This window comes from Anser anser, assembly GCF_964211835.1.
Source record: "Anser anser genome assembly, chromosome: 22".
NCBI classification, from domain to species: Eukaryota; Metazoa; Chordata; class Aves; order Anseriformes; family Anatidae; genus Anser; species Anser anser.
Window position 1 is genome coordinate 9,797,317 of NC_139743.1, and position 22,946 is coordinate 9,820,262.

At 63.6% G+C, this 22,946-nt stretch overlaps 2 protein-coding genes across 7 annotated transcripts; one reads left to right on the forward strand and one right to left on the reverse strand.

Annotated features, from left to right (window-relative positions):
- Positions 1-44: 44 nt before the first annotated feature.
- On the forward strand, positions 45-6,783 carry ROBO4 (roundabout guidance receptor 4). Of its 6 annotated transcripts, none has more exons than XM_083808211.1 (14): positions 45-471; positions 566-844; positions 919-1,057; positions 1,132-1,259; positions 1,882-1,997; positions 2,096-2,315; positions 2,389-2,510; positions 3,112-3,283; positions 3,364-3,514; positions 3,603-3,733; positions 4,289-4,411; positions 4,493-4,564; positions 4,643-4,778; positions 4,899-6,783. In XM_083808211.1, the coding sequence occupies exons 1-14, from the start codon at positions 351-353 to the stop codon at positions 6,370-6,372; spliced, it is 3,384 nt and encodes a 1,127-aa protein (XP_083664337.1). In that variant the 5' UTR covers positions 45-350; the 3' UTR covers positions 6,373-6,783. The 6 variants fall into 6 exon arrangements, with proteins under 6 accessions (XP_083664337.1, XP_083664338.1, XP_083664335.1 ...); XM_083808212.1 differs by having other exon boundaries at positions 4,745-4,778; XM_083808209.1 differs by having other exon boundaries at positions 4,493-4,778.
- Positions 6,784-6,819: 36 nt separating this feature from the next.
- On the reverse strand, positions 6,820-17,659 carry ROBO3 (roundabout guidance receptor 3). The gene is made up of 26 exons (XM_083808208.1): positions 17,531-17,659; positions 15,800-17,402; positions 13,540-13,866; positions 12,751-12,908; positions 12,559-12,679; positions 12,345-12,483; positions 11,874-12,001; positions 11,665-11,789; positions 11,411-11,582; positions 11,098-11,306; positions 10,869-10,950; positions 10,619-10,784; positions 10,366-10,532; positions 10,156-10,277; positions 9,849-10,065; positions 9,669-9,781; positions 9,219-9,390; positions 8,913-9,098; positions 8,694-8,835; positions 8,538-8,626; positions 8,267-8,455; positions 8,021-8,183; positions 7,793-7,954; positions 7,394-7,500; positions 7,062-7,316; positions 6,820-6,982 (listed from the first exon to the last, which is right to left on the reverse strand). Exons 2-26 carry the CDS (start codon positions 15,945-15,947, stop codon positions 6,822-6,824), a joined length of 4,020 nt encoding a protein of 1,339 aa, XP_083664334.1. The 5' UTR covers positions 15,948-17,402; positions 17,531-17,659; the 3' UTR covers positions 6,820-6,821.
- Between the last annotated feature and the right edge of the window lie 5,287 nt (positions 17,660-22,946).

Sequence of the window (22,946 nt, forward strand, 5' to 3'; positions counted from 1 at the left end):
TGTCCTGGCTGCAAAAAGAATGAGGTCTGGGGGACGGCTGGCAGGGAGATCTCACGATGGGGAGAAGCAGCACCAAGGGCAGTTTGGGAAACCCTGAAATTTCTGCCAGATTTCAGATTGCAGTGCCCCCTTGAGGCTGTTCACTCTGGTCCCTACCGATGGCATCCTGCCCTTCAGGCCTCCCAGCCCCAAGCCGACAGCTCATTTCTTCTTAACCTACTCTTCCCTTCAACCCAGTGGCTGCTCCCGCGGCTGAACTGCTTGCGTCCCTCCAGCACTTCCCGTCCCCTGCATCCGGCCATTGTACCCTAGCCGGGAGGGACCGGATCTTGAGAGGAAACGGGGAGGCCATGGCGGGCGGCTGGGCCACGGCACTGGGGCTGGGGCTCTGGGCCACTGCGCTGTGCCTGGGGGGCTGCCACCCCCCCGAGGGGGACGCAGAGCCCCACACCATGGTGGAGCGCCCAGCTGGTAAGGACAACCTGGGGACGGGGGACAGTGATGGGCGGGGGGATGGGACACCTTGAATGTGTCCCCACCCAGGGTGGCGTCCCCTTTCCCGCAGTGCTGCGGGACAATTTCCGCCTGCAGCCTGGCGACCTGGTGGCCACAGCGGGCCAGGTGCTGGAGCTGGACTGCGTGCCTCCCGCTGGGCACCCCGAGCCCCGCGTCACCTGGAGGAAGGACGGCGTCACCCTACGCCCAGCTGGGGGACGTCATCAGGTCACCCGCGGGAAGCTGCGGGTGGCCCAAGTGCGCAGGACCGACGCGGGGGTCTATGTCTGCGTGGCGGCCAACGCGGCAGGTGAGCGGCACAGCCGGGGTGCCCACGTCACTGTCCTAGGTAAGTGGTGGTGGTTGAGGGGCCTGGGACATGGGAATGTGCCATGTCACCTCCCCGATGTCCCCTCCCTGCAGAGAAGCCGGTCATCGTGCGGCGGCCAAGTGACGCCGTGGTGGTGGCTGGTGGCACAGTGGAGCTGGGCTGCAGTGCGCAGGGTGATCCCACGCCACGGGTGCAGTGGCACAAGGAGAGCGGAGACCTGCCCTGGGGGAGGTAGGTGGTGGCAGGGTGGCGGTGTCACCTCCCCAGGGTGTGTGACAAGGGTGACAGGGTACCGGTGCCTGCAGGCACGAGGTGGACCAGGAGCACACGCTGCGCCTCTACGCCATGACGGCCGCCGATGCCGGCACCTACACCTGCACAGCTCAGAGCCAGTTGGGCAGCGCCGCCGCCACCGCCCGTGTCCAAGTGGAGGGTCAGTGCCAGTGCACAGGGTCATCTAGGGGGGCGTCTGTGGGGACCATCTTAGTGGGGCCCATCCAAGTGGGTCATCCAAGGGGAGTCCATCCAAGGGGGTCCATCAAAGAAGGGCCATCCAAGGGGTCCATTCAGGGAGAGTGCATCCTAGGGGGTCCTTCCAAAAGGAGGGCTCTGGCTGAGGAGGTCCATCGGAAGGGTTCCATACAAGAGGATACATCCAAGGGGTTCCATCCAGATGAGGTCCATCTAAGGGGAATCATTCAAGTAAGGGTCAGACTAAGGAGTGTCCATCCAAGGGGGTTTGTCAAAGGCGAATCCATCCAAGAGAGTCCATTGAGTCCGTATAAGCAGGATCCAACCAAGCAAGTTCCTCCAAGGGATTCATCTGAGGGGGACTCACATTAAAGTGGGATCCAGCCAAGAGGGATCCATCCAAAGGGTTCATCTAAGAAGGATGCAACAATAGCAGTCTATTATGGGGTCCATCCAAGGAGGCCATCCAAGAGCTGTCCATCCAAGGGGGCCATTCAAGTGGGTCCATCCAAAGAGATATCAGGGTCCCTAGGCACGGCTATCTGGGGTGGAGGTGCCACCGCTACACTCGCCCTTCCCTGCAGACCAGCTGCCAGCAGGCCGGCGGGAGGCCACGCCGCAGGACCTGCTGGCCGTGCGGCTGCAGCTGGACAACGGCACTGTACTGCCCACTACCGCTGCCGCCTGGCTCCGCTGGCGGGTACGTGTACTGCCGGGACACCCCAAGAGAGTGGGCTGGGATGGGGCCCTCTCCCCACGTCCTGGCTGTGTCCCTACAGCCCTTTTCATCCCCTCCAGATGATGACGCCAGGGCCAGCGCCGGAGGGCTACGTGGTGCTGTACCGCTGCCTGCTCCCTGTCGGCACCGCCTGGTCCCAGCAGGACGTGGGCAGGGAGCTCAGCGCTGTCATCCCTGTGCTCCGACGGGGCTACCAGTACGAGTTCAAGGTCCGGCCCTATGCCAGGGGGGCCTGGGGCTTGGACAGCAACAGCTGGCACCTCTGGATCCCTGAGGAAGGTACACTGGGGTGGTGGGTGGGATGTGGGGGGCAATGGAGGTCCCGGGGGTCTCAGCATTGCTGTCCCGGCAGTGCCGAGCGCGGCGCCCCAGCATGTCACCGTGGGCCAGGCTGAGCCAGGGAATGGCACCGTTGTCGTGAGCTGGGAACCACCTCCCCCTGATGCTCACAATGGCATCATTCGGGGCTACCAGGTTTGGGGGACAGGGGGCACTGGGGGTTGCTGGCCAAGGAGGATCCATTTGAGGGGCCCATCTAAGAGGGTTTCATTGAGGGGGTAGGGGGGTTGTGAAAGGGGAATCCATCCAAGGCGGAATCCATTCATGGCAGGGTGTCCATCCAATGGGATCCATTCAAGGTGGGGTCTGTTCTGGAGGGGGCGTCCATCCAAGGGGGAATCCATTCATGGAGGGAGTTCCATCCAAGGGGGGTCATCCAAGGGGGAATTCATTCATGGTGGGGGTTGTGCCCAAGAGGGATCCATCCAAGGTAGGGAGACTATCCAAGGAGGTTTATCCAACAGGACCCATCCAAGGCGGGGGGGGGGGGGGGGGGTTGCATCCAGGGAGAACCATCCAAGAAGTCTATTAAGGGAGGTCATCCAAGGGGACCTAATCCAAAAGGGTTCCTCAAGGGGCTTTCACCAAGGGGATCTCTCTATGGGATCAACCAAGGGGTATATCCGAGAGGGACCCATCAATAAAAGTCCATCCTATGGGAGTCTATTCAATGGGGCACCCATGCACATGCCAGTGTGGCAGTGCAGGATCACCACCTATTGGCCCCCCAAACCAGGTCTGGTCCCTGGGCGAGGGCTGGTCGCACCCCACCAACAGGACAGTGGACGGAGGCACCCACCGCTTGGAGACCCCCCTGCCTGTCTCCGGGGCCAGATACTGCATCCAGGTGGCCGCATTCAACGGCGCGGGGCTGGGGGTCCCTAGCAATGCCACCTGCAGTGTCCTGGGTAGGGGACGGGGACCATGACGGGGCATGGTGGGGGGACGCAGCAGTGGCACAGAGGTGACATCAGCCATGCCCTTGCAGAGGTGACGGCAAGGAGCACTGGGGTGGTGCGGGCTCTGCGGCAACCTGCTGTCATCGCAGCTGCCGGCTCACTGCTGTGGCTGGCCCTGCTCGCCCTCCTCCTCCTCCTCTGCCAGCGCCGCGCCAGGCAGGATGCCTTGGCACGCCACAGGTGAGTGGCCTGGGGAGGAGGGGTGGCAACAGGGTCCCCTGGCACAGCAGGGACAAGGACGCTGATGGCAGATGCTGTTGCCCTGCAGACAGGGGGACAGCAACGCACCATGGCTCAGCAGCCCCTGGAAACCCAGCTGCGTCCCCCAGAACCTCAGTGGCAGCAGCAGCCTCAGCAGCCGGCTCCTGGGCAGCGACAGCAGGGACCCCCAGCCCTCCTGTGAGCTCCGTGTCGGGAGACCTCACCCATGCCTATGGGAACACCCCCCCCCCCCCCCGCTGCTGTAGGACCACCCCCCAGTACCTGGGACCCTTCATCCTGTGCTATGGGACCCCCACCCAATGCCTAGAACCCCCCCCCCCCCCGCCCCGGGTGCTAGAGGACCCCCATAGAGTACCTGGGACTCCTCACCCAGTGCCAGGGGATGCCCACCCAGCACCTGGCACCACCCCCCCCTAAGGTGCTATGGATCCCCCATCTGGTACCTGGGACCCTACCATGCCCAACGGGAACCCCCAGTGATGCCATGGGACCCCTCAAACAGTACCTGGGACCCCCACAGGGTGTTAAGGGACCTTCAAAGGGTGCCTGAGATCCCCACTTCATGCATGGGACCCCCTGATGCCACAGGACCCCCCCTCCTTGGTCCCCCTCAGTGCCACCAGACCCTCTCCGCAGGCAGCAGGAACCCGGGGACAGACAGAGCCTGGGGTGCAGGGGGCAAGGGGCTCAGCACCTGTGGGTGCCCAGCCCTGACAGCTCTTGCCCTGACAGCCCTGTCCTCGGAGCCTCCAAGCCTCAGTCCAGCAACATCCCCCAACTGCAGCGACCTTCGCAGGGGACACCCCAAACTCAGCACCCTGAGCCCAGCAGCCTGGGAGCACATCCACAAGAGAGGTGGGGACAGAGCGTCGGGATGGGGGGAGTGCGCCGCAGGGACACCTGGAGGTTGTTCACGGTGGCTGTGTCCCCACGCAGAGCTGGACCGAGTGCACAGCACCCCGGTGCAGGCAGCTGGACTCGGGACCATCCCCATCCCCGCGAGTGGTGGTGAGTGGGGGACACGTTTTGGCCTGGAGGCTGGGTGGCTTCAGCAGAAGGGACAGGACAGTGACGCCATGCTGGCAGGAGGGGACCTATGGTGGCTGCCAGCCGTCATCTCCCCGAAAGCACGGCGGGGCAGTGCCTTGCTGGCATCCATCGGCACTGAGACACTGGTGGCACCCCTAGGGCAGCCCCGCGCCTGGCACCCTGCAGGGACTCGGTGAGTCTACGCATCTCCTGCGGATACCCTGGGTGATATGGGGTGGCCCCTTCCTGCACCCCAGCCACATGCTGCAAGATGGACCAGTGGCAAAAGCCAGCATGTCCCTTGTGCCTGCAGGTTCCCGGCCACTGGGTGCTCAAGGGACATGTCCCCAGTTACTGGAAACCCAAGAGACTCGTCCCCAGTCACCAGGAGTCCCAGGAACATGTCTCCGGTCACCAGGAGACCGAGGGACATCTTGCTGGTCAGCAGACAACCCAGGGACATGTCCCCAGACACTGGGAGCCCCAGGGACACGTCCCCAGGCCCCAGGAGACCCAGGGACATGTCCTCAGACACTAGGAGCCCCAGGGACACGTCCCCAGTCCCCAGGAGGCCCAGGGACATGTCGCCAGTCACGAGGAGCCCCAGGGATGTGTCCCTGGTCATGAGGCACCCCAAGGATACATCTCTGGTCACCAGGAACCCCTGGGACATGTCCCCAGTCACCAGGAGCCCCACAGACATGTCCCCAGTCGCAGGGAGCTGCAGGGACATGTTTCTGGCCACCAGGCACGGCAAAGATATGTCACCAGCCAGGGGGTGCCCCAGGGATATGTCCCCTGTCAGCAGGTGCCCCGAGGACATGTCCCCAGTCATTAGGCACTCTAAGGAAATGTCCCCAGTCACCAAGTGCCCCAGGGACATGTCCCCAGCCACTGGGCACTCCCTGCTCACTACATATCATGAGAACAAGTCCCCAGTTGCTGGGCACCCCAGGGACACATCACCAGACACCAAGCGACCGAGGGACATGTTCCTGGTCACCAGACATCCCAGGGATGTGTTCCCAGACACCAGGCACCCTGAGGATACATCCGTGGTCACCAGGCACCCCAGGGATGCGGCCACAGTCACTGGACGCCCCAAGAACATGCTCCTGGCCACCAGGCACCCTGAAGACGTGTCCCCAGACCCTGCCCGCCTTTCACTGGCGCTCAGCGATGGGGTCCTCACGCCACAGCAGGTGGCCGAGGACCTGGAGCAGGCACGGGAGGCCGCCCACCCCATGGACACCCCAGGGATGGAGCATCCCCTGATGCAAGCGGTGTCCCCAACACGTCCCCGGTGTGTCCCTGTGCCCCGGCCCCTCTCCCCTCCACACACCTACGGGTACATCTGCGGACCTCCTGCCTCAGAGCTGGGCGAGGGGGAGGAGGAAGAAGAGGAGGATGATGAGGAGGAAGAGAGGACAGACACGTGGGACCAGGGAGGCTCCCCGGGGGGGTCTCTGCTGAACGGCTGGGGCTCCGTCTCGGAGGGAAACGTCCCCAGCACCCGCTGCAGCCTGGCGAGCTCCTCCGACGGCTCCTTCCTGCTCGATGCCAGCTTTGCCCGGGCTCTGGCTGTGGCTGTTGACAGCCTCTGCTTCAGCCTTGAGGATGCCGATGGAGCCCTTGCCCCCCTGAGTCACCAGGCATCGTTCCCTCTCTGTGGGGAGGTGGCCCTGGGGACAGGGACGGGCAGCCCCTGGGCCAGGGTGGCCAGCAAGCAGGGCGGGCTCCTTGCCGGGGACAGGAGGGACAGGAACGCAGCGGTCCCCAGGGTATAGAAGGTGGGAAGGCCAGAGCCCGCCTGGCTTGGCTAAAATCCAGCTTTATTCATTGATTCCCCCAAAAGGGGCTCTCTGCTAGAAAAAGCTACATGCAAAGGATGGGCAGCACCGGGGCAGCAGGTGCCCCTCCTGCTCTTCCTCCCTTCGTCCCTCCCAACAAGCCTTGGCCTCAGGGTCCTCATCCTTCTGGGGTACCCTCATCCCCTGTGACTGTCCTGGGCTGTCCCAAACCTCCTCATCCCTCCCAAGCATCCTTGTCCCTTCCGAGCATCCTCAGGCATCCTTAGCATCCTTTTCCCCACCCAGAGTATCCTTGTCCCTCCCTCAAGCTGCTGCCCACCCCGCTGGCTCTGTGCACACCTATTTATGCATCTCAGACAAAAATTAACGAGCATCCCATTTCTACCCCAACGTCCCCGTCCCTGTGTCACTGTCCCCACGCAGCCTCATCGCTCCTCATGCGGCGGGCAGGGTGACAGCGGGTCCGGGTGGCGGCTGCGCCCCGAGCCGTGGCCACGGGAGCTGGTGGAGCCACGGGACGAGGCGCTGCCAGTGGTGGAGCAGCCGCGGGCCAGGAAGGAGGGCTTGCTGTAGGGGACGATGTCACCTGCAGGGGAAGGGACACAGCTGGTGGCGGCCCCCACCCTGACGCTTGTCGTCGCGATCGGCTCCCTGGGAGGGCTTACCCTGGCGGGGTGGGCGATGGGCAGCCTTGCGCTCGGCACCGCTCGGCTCCTGGCTGGGCAAGGGGCTGGGGGTCTCACCTGGGGGTGGCAGCGGGGGCGGCGGCAGGTCTGTTGCAGGGAGGGAGCGGGGGCTGAGCGCCACGGGCGGCCCCCGCCGCCCCCCGGGCACCCACTCACCTCCCAGATGCTGCTCCCGGCGGTAGCGGCTTCCTTTGGGCTTCGGGCGACTTTTCAGGGTCTCTGAGCGGGTTTTCCCTGGGAGTGATGGAGCATCAGACCCCCCCCCGATGGTGAGACATCCCCAGCCCCTGCACTGGCACCCCGGGGCTCACCTGTGCCATGGGGGCGGTGGGCTCGGGGCACGCGGCCCTCGCTTGTGTCTGGGCTGCGGGGGCTCAGCGGGGGGCTTGGTGGCGGTCCTGTGCCACGGGGGGGCCTCCTGGGAAAGAGGGGGGGGTGACGTGGGGCTGGGGGTCACCGCCGCTGCCTGAAAGGGGTGGGGAAGTGGGGGGAGCATAGTGGGCCCCCCCGTGCTGTGCTGGTGTCCTGGCGGCACAGCTGGGTTGCAAAGCCCCAGCCAGCTTGCGCAGTGGCAGCACAGCCGGGTGGCGCTGCCCTGGCGGGACCTCAGTGTTACGCCCGGGCCGCGGTGCCATGTCCCCACTGTGCTGTGTCACGGCAGGACATGGGCTGAGGCGGGCCTGGCAGCCTGAGCAAGCGGCATCTCCTACCGGGGCAGGCGGGGGCTGTCGAAGCGGTGGGGGCTGCAGATGTCCTCGCGGGGTGTGGGTGCCAGCACGGCAGGGGACCAGCAGCCGGCAGGGGTGGTGGGTGAGGAGGTGGCGGGCTGAAGGACGCCCTCCCCGAGGGGACACCGGTCCTCCAGCCCCAAGCTGCAGGGAGCACAGGGTGGGCACTGGGGCCAGCGTGCCACAGCCCCCCTGGCCACATGCACTTACCTGCCCTCCTCTTCTCCTTCCTCCACCTCCTCCTCCTCCCCTTCCTCCTCCTTCCCCTCCTCCTCCTCAGCATATTGGCTGAGCTCGCTGGCCGAGGGTGGTGGGGGCAGCAGCTCTGTCCAGCTCAGCACGGGCGTTTGCACTGCTTTCCCCAGGTTTTTCCCTTTGGGGTTAGGGACGCGGGGCTGCAGAGACAGGGATGCCCCACAACGTCCCCGCATCCCCCCGGCACTGCCATGGCCCTACCGTGCTCGGGGCGGCCGGGGGCCAGGTGGGCGTACAGGGTGGCCGGCGGCTCGAGGCCGTGCTGCGAGCAGGGGCGGTGGAAGGTGCGCAGCTCCTCGCCGCCCGCCTCGATGCTGCTGTAGATGGGTCCCTCGGCAGCCCCTGCCCCGAATGGCTCCGTCTGGGCGATGTAGCGGGAGATGCCGGCCTCTGCAGAGCACGGCCAGCCCTGTCAGAGCTGGCTGCCATCCCCAGCCCCTTGCCAGCCCCCAACCCCAAGCTGACCCCTCACCGTTGTAGTATCTCTCAGCGGTGTCCAGGCTGCTGGTGCCACCGCCACACCACGTGTCCACCAGCCATGGGTGACCGCCAGCAGCAGCCCTGTGAGGACACAGGCTGAGGGCGCATCCCCGGGTGGGCTGCAGGTCCCAGGGGGCCGTGCTGTTACCTGGGGCTGCCTCGCGCCGGAGCCGGGGTGTGCAGAAAGGCGAGCGCAGAGAGAGATGGATGCTGGGCCGAGGGTGCAGTGGGGCCGCGGCAGGTCCCTGCAGCACCCATGGGTGCACCCGTGGGCGTGTAGGCAAAGGAGGCTGCAAGGAGAGGAACCCTGTGTGGGCGCTGGGGGCAAGTGGATCTGGGGCGCCCAGGGCCGTGCCTGTACCCATACCCGTGAAGTGGCTCAGTTCCTTCCTCCTCCGGCGGCGGCCGTAGAGCCAGGCGCCAAAGCCGGCGAGGACGAGCCAGCAGGCACCGCCAATGCCAGCGATGAAGGCCGGCCGTCTCGCCATCTCCGCCAAGTGCTCAGCCACACCGCCCCGGCCTACTGGCCCCGCTTCCTGCTCCACAGGAGGTGCTGCAAGCAGAGGGGGATGGGGACACCGGCGGGTTCCAAGGAGCCATCCATGGCACCCACCCCAGGGAGGACCCCTGTAGCCTCCACCCATGGGTGCTGCACAGCAGCGGGGGCACTCACCGATACGGATGGGGACAGGTGCACTGCGAGCACCCACACCCGCCCCGGTGGCTGCTGCCACCTCAGCGCGATAGGGGACACCAGGCACCAGCCCCTGCAGCACCGTTGCCAGCACCGTCCCCTCCACGCTCTGGTTGATGTGGAATCGGCTCTCGTTGCCCAGGCACCAGATCTGGTGGGGGGATGCATCTTCATGGCAGGGGGCCGGAGGGGAACGTGGGGTGTGATGGGGACGTGGGATGCAATGGGGGCTTGGGAGGCGATGGGAATAATGTGCGTGATAAGGATGTGGAACGAGATGGAGATGTGGGATGTGATGGGGATACAGGATTCAGTGGGGACGTGGGATGGGCTGGAGATGTAGGATGCAATGGGGATGTGGGATGCAATGAGAATGCGATGAGAATGCGGGATGTGATGGGGATGTGGGCCCCTGCTGGCCCCACTTACCCGGTAATCACGAATGACACCATTCTGCTCAGCCAGCGGTGGCGGCTGCCACGAGATGCGGACGCTGGTGCCGTTCCCCACCACACTGACGGCCCGTGGTGGGGCACTGGGGGCTGCAGGGCGACACGGGGTGTCATGGCCATGCTGCCCCACATCCCCGCATCCTGTCCCCACACTCACCCGCCTCGGGGGTGCGCAGGGCACGCACAGCACTGTCGGGACCGTGGAGATGGTGGAAGTAGGGCCGCACCTTCACCTCGTAGTCCTGGCCGCGGCGCAGCCCAGTGAGCAGGGCACCCCGCTCGCCCGGTGCCCGCACGTCCCGTGCCTCCCAGCGCCCACCACGCCGCCGGTACAGCACCTGGTAGCCCTGCACAAAGGGTGACGGGGGCTCCACCTGAGGACACAAGGGATGGGGCGGGGTGGGGGGGCCGTGGGAGGTGCAGCATCATGTCCCCCTCCCCTCCCGCTGTGTCCCTGCACTCACGGTCCAGGAGAGGCGGACGGCACCTGGCGGCAGCACCACTGGCTCCTGCAGGTGCACGGCCACTTGCGCCAGCTCCGTTGGCACCTGCTGAGGGTTCAGGCCTGGCTGCGTGGGGCTGGCATCTGCCAAAAAGCAAGACGGTGTTGGGTGCACGGCCACAGGGATGCACCAAAGGGTTCTGGGTCCCTTTGCACCTCTTCTGGGTCTCACCTTGGGTGCGGATGGGCTCCGAGACTCCGCTGGGGTCGCTGAGCCCATGGGCGCTGACTGCCCGCACCAGGAAGAGGTAGACGGTGTCAGGGACGAGGCCGCTCACTGTGTGTGTCTCGCCCTCCACGTTGGCTGCCACTGTCTGCCACGGGCCACCTGCTGCCTCGCTGCCAGGGGACAGGGGTGACCCATGGCAGGGTGGCACCGGGCCACCAGGTCCCCGTTGAACCTGGAGAGGGCAGCTGTGGGATACCTGAAAGCTTCCACAACGTAGGTGACAGTAGTGCCGCCGCTTTGCTCGTTCCCTTTCCAGCTCAGGGTGACACTGCTTTTGGTGACGTTGGTGACCAGGGGGGTGGAGGGTGGCCGAGGGATGATGGCAGGTGCCGGGGGTAGTGGGGAAAGTCCAGATCCATCACCTGTGGGGAGAGGCGCCGAGACTCATGGCAGCTGCTTCCCCAGTCCCGTGGCTTCCCTGGTCCCACAGCACCCCCACGACTCACCTTGCACCTGCAGGGTCCCACTCCAGCGCGTCTCACCCATTGAGCTGGTGGCCACACACTCGTACTGCCCCGAGTCTGTCACCTGCAAAGGGAAGAGCTCCTGCCCCATTGCCCTGCGCAGCCATCACCCTGGGCACCCGGCACCTTGGGCACCCAGCACCCCTTGCAGCCAAGCCCCCATCTCAGCCCCCCCCAGCCCTTCAGGGCTCCCCCCAGCGGGACAGCTCACCCGCAGGCTGGTGATCTGCAGGGTGCCATTCTCCAGCAGGCTGGCGCGGGTCTCGGGGCCCGGCATGGCCCGGCCGTCCTTCAGCCACCCCACGTGGGGCTGGGGGTCACCGGCCACCCAGCAGGGCAGCCACACCGTGGCCCCCACTGGCAGCACCGTGCGGTTGGCGGGGCCCCAGTGGATGACAGGTGGCCCATGCTCGGCGGGCGCTGCAGGGTGGGGGAAATATCCAAATGAATCCCCCCCTTCCCTGCCACGGTTCAGCACGTGAGCTGAAAATGCACATTTTCTGCCTGACTTGGCGCCCACCTACCCGCCTCCACCTCCAGCAGTGCCTTGGCCAGGACGCTGCCGGCCACACTGATGGCCTGGCACAGGTAATAGCCTGCGTCGGTCGGCTGGACGGCGGCGATGGTCATGGCGCCACCGGGGGCTACCGAAAAGCGGCTGGCCGTCTGGGGGGGCTGGCCCGGGAACAGCAGCGTCTGGGGGAGGAAGGGAGGCAAGGCTCTGCTGTATGGTGGGGGCAGGGGTGTCGGAGGGCTGGGGACAGTGCTGGGGACAGACCTGGCTGCCTTCCTTCTGCCAAAACACGGCCGGCGGTGGATTGCCCGTGGTCTCACACTGGAAGGTCACGCTGCGGCCAGGGGGGACGCTCTGGTCATGGGGCCAGGTGACAAGCTGGGGGGGCACTGGTGCAGGGGGGAGACAGAAAGAAAAGGGGGGGTTGCATACTTGCAAGTACGCTGGGGTGCTCCTTAGGGGTCCCCCCTTACCGCGCACAATGAGGGTGCCTGAGGCCTCCGACTTGCCCACGCTATTCTCGGCCACACAGGTGTAGGTGCCCTCATCTTCCACGCGCACCTGGCTGATCCTCAGGGTGTTGTCAGCCAGCAGCTCCCACCTGGGGAGGAACCCCCGAGCCCACGGCACCGGCGGGGCAGCGGGGTGCCACGAGGGTGCCATGGGGACGTGGGGTGTGATGGGGACATGGAGGGAGATGCAGGATGCAAGCAGGGATGTGGTTGCAGTATGGAACCATTGTGTTGGGGACGTGGAATGTGAAGGGGAGGCACCATGTGATGAGGATGTAGGTGTGGTGGAGATACAGGATACAAGGATGCGGTGGGGATGTGGGATGCAGTGAGGACATGGGATGAGGTACCAGCACACCCAGCCCCATTACAGATGCCCACCCCAGCACCGGCCGTGGCAACCTCTGTGCCAGCCCCTCGCCCACCACTTACCTTCCCGGTGGCAGCTCACCATCCTCCTTGCGCCAGCGGGCTGTGGGCCGGGGGTCCCCCAGCGCCTCACAGGGGAACTCGGCCGTCTCATCCACCAGGACCGCTTGGTTTAGTGGCCGCTTGCTGAACGCGGGGCGTTCTGTGGGGCAGCTGCTGTCTGTCACAGCCCTGCCACCCCCAGCCCCCCCAAAAGCACATCCTCGCCCCCACGCACCGAAGACCACCAGCTCAGCCGGCTCGCTGTCCCGCTTCCCCACCATGTTGGTGGCCACGCAGACGTAGATGCCAGCGTCACTCTTGCGTGTGGTGGCCATCATCAGCTTCCCACCACGGATCTGCCAGGAAGCCAAGCTCAGCCAGGGCCCAAACACCAACCCTGGTTTTTGGGGACCACCCTGTCCCTCACCGTGATGCGCTCGTCCTTGTCATTGAGCTGGGCACCGTTCTTCTTCCATGAGACAGTGGGCTCGGGGTGGCCACGGGGTGGAACGCACTCAAGGACAGCCGGCTCACCCACTGCCACCACCACATCCCCGGGGGGCTGCCGGAAATCATCCCGCAGCACTGGGAGGGGAGGGATGCCACGGTGTCAGCCCTGCCTCAGTTTCCCCATCTGTATGCTCCTTCTGCAGCGGGAACCCCTTTTGTGGGCAAAAAACACCCTTTCCCAGCATGGAAATGATTTCCCAGGGGACAGCAATAAAACCCGGTGATGCTGCAATTAATGTTTGCATGACCGAGGAGCGATTCTGGTGCTTAATCCAAGCCCAGTGCAGACTGCCCCCCATTGTGCATCCACCCCCACCCCTCTCGTGTCCCCCATCACCCCGAAACCCTGGCTTATTCCCAGGGCTGACACTCAGCCCCACAGGACCCCAGGGTGCCACCGAGCCACCCAACAAAGCAAGGGAAGACAGGGGATGCCACCAGGGATAATATTTTCACTTGTTTTCATTTAGCAGCACCAGGGCTGGGGGAGGGGGGGGGTTTCACCCCCTCTTCCCCATAGGGTGGCAGCAGCGCAGATCGGAGGTGACAACAGGGAAACAGAGGTGGACTGGAAGACCCCTGATATCCCCCGATGCCCCTCCAAATGAGCCATTCCCTGTGACGTTTTCCAGCGCTGACCGGGGCAGCAGCTCTGCCCCAAGCCAGCAGCTGGGAAAAGGGGGGTGGCAGTATGGAGGGTGCTCACCAGCCACCTCCAGCGAGGCGTTCCTGCTGGTGGCTTCACCCAGGTAGTTCCTGGCCACACAGACATAGACGCCCTCGTCAGGTTTGCCACGGCGACCATGGATGATGCGGAGGAAGAAGAGGGAGCCGCCGGGCAGCAGCGTGCGGTGGGAGCGGGGGTCTTCACGGTCCGTCTCCACCCGCTCACCGTCCTTGTACCACTCGACGGCGGGCGGGGGGCGTCCCTCCGCCTTGCAGCTCAGCGTGGCCGGCTCACCCTTGGACACCAGCAGGTCCGAGGGGTGCTCCACGATGCGGGGTGCCGAGTCCTCCAGCTGTGGGTGGGACCCTGAGGAAGTGTGTTGCATACCCTGAGGATGCTCAGCCCCCAGGAGGTGAGATGAAGTGTGGCCAGGGCTCAGCTGGCAGTGGGGAGGGCTCCCATGCATCCTTCCCCCCCATGTCGCTCCTGTGCGTCCCCCTCCCTGGTCCCCCTGTGTGGGCTGGGAGCAAGGCCAGGAGGGTGCAGGGCAGGAGATGTGGGGATGGGGACACGGATAGGGATAGGGACAGGATGGAAATGGGAGAAGGAGGAGGGAGAGGGGGAGAGAGGGAGAGTCAGGACAGGGATTGGAATGGGGACGGGGACAAGGACAGGGTTGGGCATGGGAATGGGGACTAGAATGGGGACAAGGACAAGAACAGGGATGAGGATGGGGACAAGGATGGGAATGGGAGCAAGGATGGGGAGGGGGATGCAGCCTAGGACAGGGATGAGGACGGGGACATGGGTGGGGATGGGCATGGGAATGGAGGTGGGAACAAGGACAGGGATGGGGACAAGGACAGGGAGGGGGACACGTGTCCTGGCCTGGGGAGGGTGCTGGACCAGGAAGCCTGGGCAGTGGAGGAGAGGAGAAGGGTAGTCAGGGCCCACAGTGTGCAGGCACTGTCCCAGGAATGGTGGGCCGGCAGGGCAGGGCGGTGGCTGCAGCCGGGGGGCTCAGTAATTAAGGGGCCTGGCCCGGTGCTGTACGGAACGGCTCAGTGCAGCACAGTTTGTCCCCGTTTGGTACTTTTGTTGCCTGCTTCCCCTGGGATGTGGCACGCCAGGAGTTGGTGACATCAAGGTGCAGAAAATGTTTGGTTTTAATTAAAAAAAAAAAATAAAATGCCTCCCCTCCCCATCAAGTCTGTGTGGCTGTTTCTCAATGGATCCAGGGAAATCCCTATCGTTAAGGCAGGAGAATTAATTAACGCTCATTAATGCTGGTGCCTGCATTGTATTTGTGCCAAGCCAGAGTTCAGAGCAGCGTTTGCCACGCAGAGACCCCCCAAACTGGGGCGGGCCAAGAAATCCCAGCCCCTCGGTGAGCCCTTCGGGAGTTAATTAAAGAGCGAGACTTTAATGACGCCCCAGCCCCGGCTTCCTCCAGGCTGTGACCGAGCGGCACGGCCCGCTGTGTCCCCAGGGCCACCAACGGTGTGTCCCGACGGGTCCCCCAGTGCCATTTCGGCGTGCCCCAGCGCCGGCGCTGCAGGTGGAGCTTCGGGCACGGAGGGTCACTGCTGTCACACGCAGATGGGGCGGGGGGGGTGCGTGCGGGCAAGTGGCACCGGGAGCCGGGGGGGTCACCCCTGCGGGACACAGGGGAGCCCCGGGCGAGAGGGACGTGCTGCCGTGGGGACGGGATGCTGCGGGGATCCAGGCACCCCGGGGGGCGCTGCTGGGCGCGGGGCTAATTGGGACGAGCCGGGGGGTCCGAGCCGGGCCCCTTCCCGAGCCCAGCCGGCTGCGATGGGACAAGGGGGTCCCGCAGGGGGGCTCCTGCAGCAAGGCTCCCCCTCCCTGATCGGCCCGCCCTGACCCAAACGGAGCAAAAATTTGGGGCTCAAAGAGAGGGGAAGAGCTCCAGAAGTGCCCTAACGCAGCCGGACGCCCCCGTCCCTCTGGTACCGCCTCTGCCCCGCAGACCCTCCCGGCTCGGGGAGCGCGGTGGCTTTGGGGACACGAGAGCGGCCTCGGTTTGGGGCACAGGGACGATTTGGGAACATGCGGTGCCCCCGGCTCGGGGTCGCAGGGTCGGTTTGGGAAACACGGATCTTGCTCGGGGGATGTGAAGCCGCCCCCAGTCGCAGGACAAGGAGCAGGTTTTGGAAAATGGGGCTGCCCTGGGGACGCGGGACGGATCTGCGTGTGGGGGCGCGGGGCCGGTCCCCGTTCGGGTCCCGGGTCGGGGCTGCGGGGCCGCGGGGCCGGGACGGCGGGGCCGGGCGCGTACCGTTGCCGGCGGTGAGGTTGCGGAGGTCGAGCGCGGTGATGCTGCCGTTGAGGCCGAGCAGCAGCTCGGAGGAGTTGGACATCTCGGCCGCCAGCGAGTCCGCGAACAGGTTCATCTGCAGCAGCGTCTTCAGCAGGTACCGCAGCATGCTGGCACGGCTCGGCACGGCCGGACCCGGCACGGCCTGGCCGGATCCGGCACGGCACGGCTCGGCTCGGCTCGGCACTGCCAGACCCAGAACGGCACGGCAGGACTCGGCACGGCTCGGCGCGGCACGGCACCGCCCCCCGGTCCCGGCGGGGAGCGGGGGCGAGGCCAGCGAGAAGCGGGGGGGGGGGGCTCAGAGGTGGGGGGCGGAGAGAAAAGGGGGGGACTCGGGGGGGGGGGCAGAGGGTCCTGAGCTACTCCCCACAGCCGAGGGGGGTGGAAGGAGGAGGAGGATGAAGGGGAGGAAGAGGCTGCTGGGGAGCCCAGGACGATCCCACAATATGTCGGGTCCCAGCTCTGCCATCACCCCCTGCTCTGCCTTTGCAAAACGCCTCCCGAATTCATAACTGGCAATTAGCGGCTTTATTAATGCGACGGGCTACCGTGTGAAGCAATGCACCTTTTCGGAGCTGGCTGCTCCCGGCGCTAATTGGAGCCTGAGCGTGGCCCCCCAGCTGCATCCCCCCGGCCTGATAAGGGGCTCGTTAGGGTGGCACTAATGACCAGGCTGGAAAAGCACAAAGCTGCGGCTGGCAACGGGGTGGGGGCAGCGAGGGGGCTCGGGGTGTGCGGGGCGGATGGGAAGAGGTGGCTGGGAAGGGGAACGGGTGATGGAGAGACAGCGGGGTGACAGCTGTGTGCACATCTGGAGGTGCCTATGACCCCCCCTTGCCACAAAGCTGGAAGAAGCAGCCACCGGGCACACACATCTGGATGCACACCTGCAGATGAGAGGGGGCCTGTGCGGCTCAGCTCATCTGTGGTACGAATGTGCTCCAACACAGGTTCAACTCTGGAGGCTTTTTTTGGGTCATTGTTTGTGCACAGCTGGGAGACAGCAGGCTTTTATGATGCAGAAGTGGGGTGCAGCTGGTGTGCACAGCTGGGAGGCTTGGGCGTTGTGCGTGCCCACAGCTGGACGGGTCCCTGGTGCCACAGCTGTGCACATAGATGCAGGCACCTTTGTGCTGAAGTGCACACACAATTGGAGAGCTGCATACTTTGAATCTGTGTGCACCTGGAGCCATGCCAATGTTTAGCGTGCTTTCAACTGGACGTGCGAATAGGATCTGGGTGAGTTCACATCTGGCCATACGTCTGGAGGGCTCTGGAGAGCGGGCACACACATGGAGCTGTGCTGGGGGCCACAGGTGTACATCTAGAGGGGTGCAGAGATGTGCAGGCGTGCACAACTGGAGGGGCACGGGCCATGCACACATCTGGTGGCATGCTGGCATGTGTGTTGGGTGCACATCTGGATTCCTGAGGCCCTCTGGCACATCTGTGAACACCTGGGAGCCACTCCGCCTCTTTCAGCCCCAGCCAGGAAAGTCACCGCCGCGACCACAGAGCTCCTATCTGGGCATCTGCAGGGCATGCATTATTCATGCCTCCTCTTGTTCATGGGCAAGAAGAGAAAGCAAATAAATATTAATTTAATAGTAACACAAAGCTTTTCCATTTCTCCTGCTGGGCTTTCAGCAGTCCAGGGACTCCCGGTAGGAAAAAGTGGAAATAAATTACCTGCAGAATAACAGGTTTATCCAACTACTATACAAACAATTCTCTGCATTGGTAATTGAAAGTGGTGCTGGCATATTTAATGCCATGGCATCTTCCACCCCCCAAGCCTCGGGTTTCTGTGTGCCCCCGAAAGCCAAGCAGCGAGGACAGGGCACCTCCAGCATCTCCTTGGCCAGGAAAGGGAGTAGAGGAGGATGTTAACCCCTCTAAGGCGGTGACAAGCCGTGCACCGGGGATCCCACAGCTACCTGTCCCCAGAGAGCTTTTGGGCCTCTTTTAATGGAGTGCTCTGTAGAGAGGAGAGTTTTTAATGTGAATCCGAGGGTTTTGGGAGCCCTGGGGATTAAAGCACCCAGCCCTGGCTTGTTGGAAATCCTCTACATTAACCCTGCTCTGGGTCACCCAAGGCCTAAGACAGGCGAGAGAGGCTCCTGAGGGCGGCACACGCAGATCCAGCCCCCAAAACCTCCTCTTGGGACGGGGAAAGCAGACAAAGGAACCACCTCGTCCCGGCAGCTAATCCCCCGATTTGTCCCTGTTAATCAGCTGGGCAAACAGCGAGCGCGGGGTGGTGCTGGGGGCATCGCCTCCTCCTTAGCAGATTTATCACCGCCGCCGCGCTGCCTAATTGCCCTTTAATTCGGCGATTAGTGGCTGTTTGCGCAGGGCTTGGGCGCCGTTCGGCGTGGCCAAAAATCGCTCCTCGGCATTTTTGCGTCAGGTTAGGGCAAGGGCGAGGCTCTCCCCAGGCTTCGCCCTCCGCGTCCCTCTTTATCTCAGCAGTATCCGTCCCCGCCTTTCCCAACCCTCTGCGGCGTCGCCGGGTGGCATCGGGGTGGGGAAACTGAGGCACGGAGCCGCAAGGCGGGAGCCGGGCGGGCGGGAGCGGGGTGATGACAAGCGGCGAGGCATTTGTACGGGCAAATGAGCGGCTAGGAGCCCCCATGCCGATGCGGGGGATGTAAATCCCTCACAGCCCGGCTATTAGCATACCCCCGGGGAGTTCCCCGCTATCGCCTGTGTCCGCGGCTGCCTGGAAATGCGGCGCGTTGAATATTTATACAGGGCACGGGACGGCGTACCGGGGAGGAGGGCCCCGGGCGCAGCAAGGGGGAAGGGACGGGGCGCTTTAGGTGGTGACACCGGGGTGCTGGAGAGGAGCAAAGCGGGGTGTCTTAGGGGATGGTGGTGGGATGCTTTAGGGTGATGCTGGGGAGTGCGGTGGGATGCTGCAGGGGCGATAATGGCATGTTTTAGGGGATAATGCCCGGAGGCTTTAGGAGATGATGCTTTAGAGGAGTGTTGGAGGGATGCTTTATGGGATAACACTTCAGGGGTTACTTTAGGGTTGACGTAGGTTGCTTTAGAGGAGTGTACTGGGATGTTTCAGGTGGCGACACCGAGATGCTTTAGAAGACGATGCCAGGGTGCTTTAGGCCATGAAGCTGGAATGTTTTTGGAGGGCAAACTGGTGTGCATAAGGTGATGATGCCAGTATGCTTTAGGGGAGGATGGTGTGATGTTTTAGGGGACGATGCGAGGAAGCTTTAGAAGACACTGCTGGGATGATTTAGTTGAGCACACTGGGATGCTTTAGGGGAAGACACTGAGATACTCCAGGAAATTATGCTGGGATGCACCAAGGGATGATACCAGGATGTTTTAGGAGATGATACTGGGATGTTTTAGAGGAGGGGAGCCAGATGCTTTAGGGGGTGATGCTAGGATGCTTTCAGTGAGCACACTGGGATGCTTTAGGGGAGTACTTTAGAAGCTGACACTGAGCTGCTTTAGGAGATGATGCTATGATACACCAAGGGAGGATACCAGGATGTTTTAGGGGATGATGCTGGGATGATTTCAGTGAGCACACTGGGATGCTTTGTAGGCTGCTGCCGGGATGCTTTGTGGGAAGATTCTGGCGTGCCTTAGAGGAGTGGCGTCGGGATGTCTTCTCCCCCATGCCTGGCAGGCGCAGCAGGGCAGTGAGTCAGGGGCTCCTTGCAGGGCATCACAGCCTGCCTCATTACCACTGCCTTTGGGAAGCCGGAGCCCATGTGTTCTCGAGATGAGCAGCTTGGTGTATATTAACATCCCATTTCCACCTCTTCAATACAGAGTTTGCCCAGATCATTCATCAGCCGGGCCTCCCTTCAGGGCCAGGGGAACCAGGCAGAGCCCAGCAGCTGGGTCACAGCGAGCAGCGAGGGCTGCGCGTCCCTGAAGCCGGGTCTAACAGGTAGTGGCTCATGTGCGAATCACTGCTTTGGGGCTGGCGCATCATTGGGAAAGGCGCTATCAAAGCTGTGCTTAATTGGGTGGAAGGGTTGTTTGCATGGCCACTAATGGGGGATCAGAGGGCCAGGGACTGATAGCTGACGGCCATACAAAGGCAACCAATTACTTGCTTGTCTGCATTATGTATTAACCCATCTGGGGCTGGGATATTGGCTTTGAAAGGGAGACAAAGGCGGAGGCGTGACAGTCCGCCCCCACCAAAGAAGCCTGCCTGGGCCCCTTTGTGCGTGGGGCTGGGCAGCTGGATGCTGCCTCCTCCTCCTCGCCATTGCCCATTGGGATGTGGACCCCGAGGGTGTCCCCAGGCGCAGTGGCAGTGTGCTGCCTTGCTTGGCATCCCCACGTCCTCCTAAATATTGCATCGCCACCGCAGGCATCCAACGCCTTTCATCTCCTTTCATCAGCCCCTGCTCTTTGCTGCCCACTGCCACATGCCGGGAAAACCGTTCGAGCTTCTGCTTTAATTGGCATCAGCCACCATCACTGTTAATAAGTTTACACTTCTTTTCATCAACATACTTTTGCAATGGGAGGTTAATTATGAACAGGTCAGTAAATTGCAGTAAACACTAGTCCGGGAATATCTAATGGCTTGCCCACTTGGCTCTTTGCTGATTGTTAATCATCGTGATTGGGTTGGAAGGGTGGTGTGAGCGAGGCGCTGGGGTCCCCAGGGTGGCAGCATGGTGGGGCAGCCACTGGCTGTTTGTCCCCCATCCGTGTGTCTCCAAAGCTGCCTCGCTGCACAGGTGATGCCAGCTGAGAATGGCCACCGCTCGTCATACCACCTGCACCAGCACCCTCCAGCATGGCTGGAAACACCCCCGGAGACACCACAACAGCAACTGTGTGTTGTGGTCAATAGATGAACCGCCTGGGTTTGGTGTCACTGCAATGAAGGAGACGTGGTTCGTTCTCTTGACACCAGTACCAACCCAGAGTGTGCGGCTGGGGTGCCTTCGTGGTGGCATTTCAGACCCCGCATCCATCCCTAATTAAATTAATCCTGACCAATGTATACTGCCAGCGGTGCTGGTTGATGCGATGCGATGCGAACGCTCACCCAGCTGGTGCCAAGCTCAGTCTGCATCTTGCTGCTGCTCAGCAAAAGACGGCACAGAGTCTTTATTTTTATTTTTTTTATTTTTTATTGCATTTCCCTGCTTTCCCCAATTAAACAGAGAGCTTCAAATGAAATAGGAAAGCTGAGGGAAGAGGAAATCAGCACCAATTAACACGGAGTGAGCTTTTTGCTGGTGTGGGGGCAACCGCAGAGATCCTGGCTCCCATTTGCACCCCTTTCCTCTCCATTACACCAAGAATGCTCTAAATTTGCCTCTGTCCTGAGATATCTGGGAGCAAAGCAGGAGCCTGCAGGGTGGCCAAGGATGGGCACAACTCGGTACAGGAATGACCGGCACTGCTGACGAGCTCCTTGGCAGGGCAAGGAGGGGGACGAGCCCCATGCCAACATTTCATTTGCAAATGGTCAAACAGCCCTAATGGAGATGCAGGGCTGCATCGCAATCAGCTGCTCTAGAGGAATAATGAATTTTTCAATATGTAATTAACCGTTAACCTCATTTGCATCCCTCCCCTCCGCCTGCTCCCCTGCATTATGGAGAGCCCCTCTAATTGGGTTCTGATTAGCTCAGAAATGGGGCGTGTGTGTGTGTGCAGTGCTGGGGGGAGAAGGGGCGGATGGTAACGGGGACACTTGGGGGCTTGGGCACAGGGACACCCAGCACTGAGGATATGCAGCAATGGCTGCATCGTTCGGGGCACGCAGTCTTGGGGATGTGCTCTGGGGACGCGCCGGCAGGGGTGGTGATGGGTGCACTCCTTTGGGGACACTCCAGCAGCGGGCACATCCCTTCGGGAACCCAGCTGGGGGGACAAACCGTCAGGGACTGAGGGGGGGACATCTGCCTGGGGACCTGGATTGGGGGACACGCAGCAAGGCAGGCAGCAGGGGCATCCGTCAGGGGACGCGCTGGGAGGGTTTCAGCGGGTGCGTCCCTTTGGACACCCTTTGGGGACGTGCTAGCAAGGGCGTGCATCCCTTGGGGGACGCTTTGCAGGGCTGGCGGTGGGTTCACCCCTTTGGGGACAAACTGGCCGTGGGTGCACCCCTCGGGGACATGCGGCGTCCCACGGGGTGCCCCTTGCCCCCATTGCCGCTCACAAAGAGCCCCGCGTTCCTGTGCCCCGACAGCGTTCCCCTCGCTGGGGTGGAGGCGGTTTAATGTATTCCAGCGCCTGCAGCTCATGAAATTTGTAACGCCACAACCGCGGTAATCCCCGTAATTAGAATTGGATAATTACGGCCCTGATTGCTCCCGGGCCGCTCCCCGCCAGATGTGCTGCAGCAGCCGGGGGGGGGGGAGCCCGCCGCCCCCCCCCAGTCCTGCCTGAAGAGCCGCCTTGTGCCAAGCACGGGTTTGTTTAACCACCGCGGCGCGAATTAAAGCATTTCGCTTAACGGGCTGCACGGGGCGGGGACGGGCCGGGGATGGAGCCGGGCGGTGCCAACCCGTGGGGACCCCGCGAGGGGCTCGGGGAGGCTCCCGGGAGAAGGGCGAGGCGCGGAGCCGGCCCCCGCTGCCCTTCGTTAGCGCCCCCCGAGCTCACGAACCGAGGCCCCGCAGCCGCTGTGCCGGGGGTCTCGGCGGGGGGGGGGGGGGGCGCTGCGGGGCACGCCCGGCGCCTTCCGGGCGGCGGCACCCCGAGGCCGCGGGGCAGCGCGCGAGGCAGGCCCCGCCCCCTCGGCAGACCACGCCCCCACGAGGCAAGCCCCGCCCCCTCTGGACAGACACACCCACCTCGGAACAGGCCACGCCCCTCGTGGTAAGCCCCGCCCCTCGTGGTAAGCCCCGCCCCTCGTGGCAAGCCCCGCCCTCTCGGGACAGGCCCCGCCCCCTCGGGACAGGCCTCCTCCCGCTCGGCCCCGCCCGGTTAGGACACACCCCCGCTGACAGAAGCCCCGCCCCCTGCCGTTTAACCACGCCCCCTCCTCCCACGACCACGCCTCAAACCCAGCGAAGCCCCGCCCCCATCCGTCGTGGCCACGCCCCCAGCGCTCCACCGCCCCCCCCCCCCCGGTCCTGTCGACTCGGGG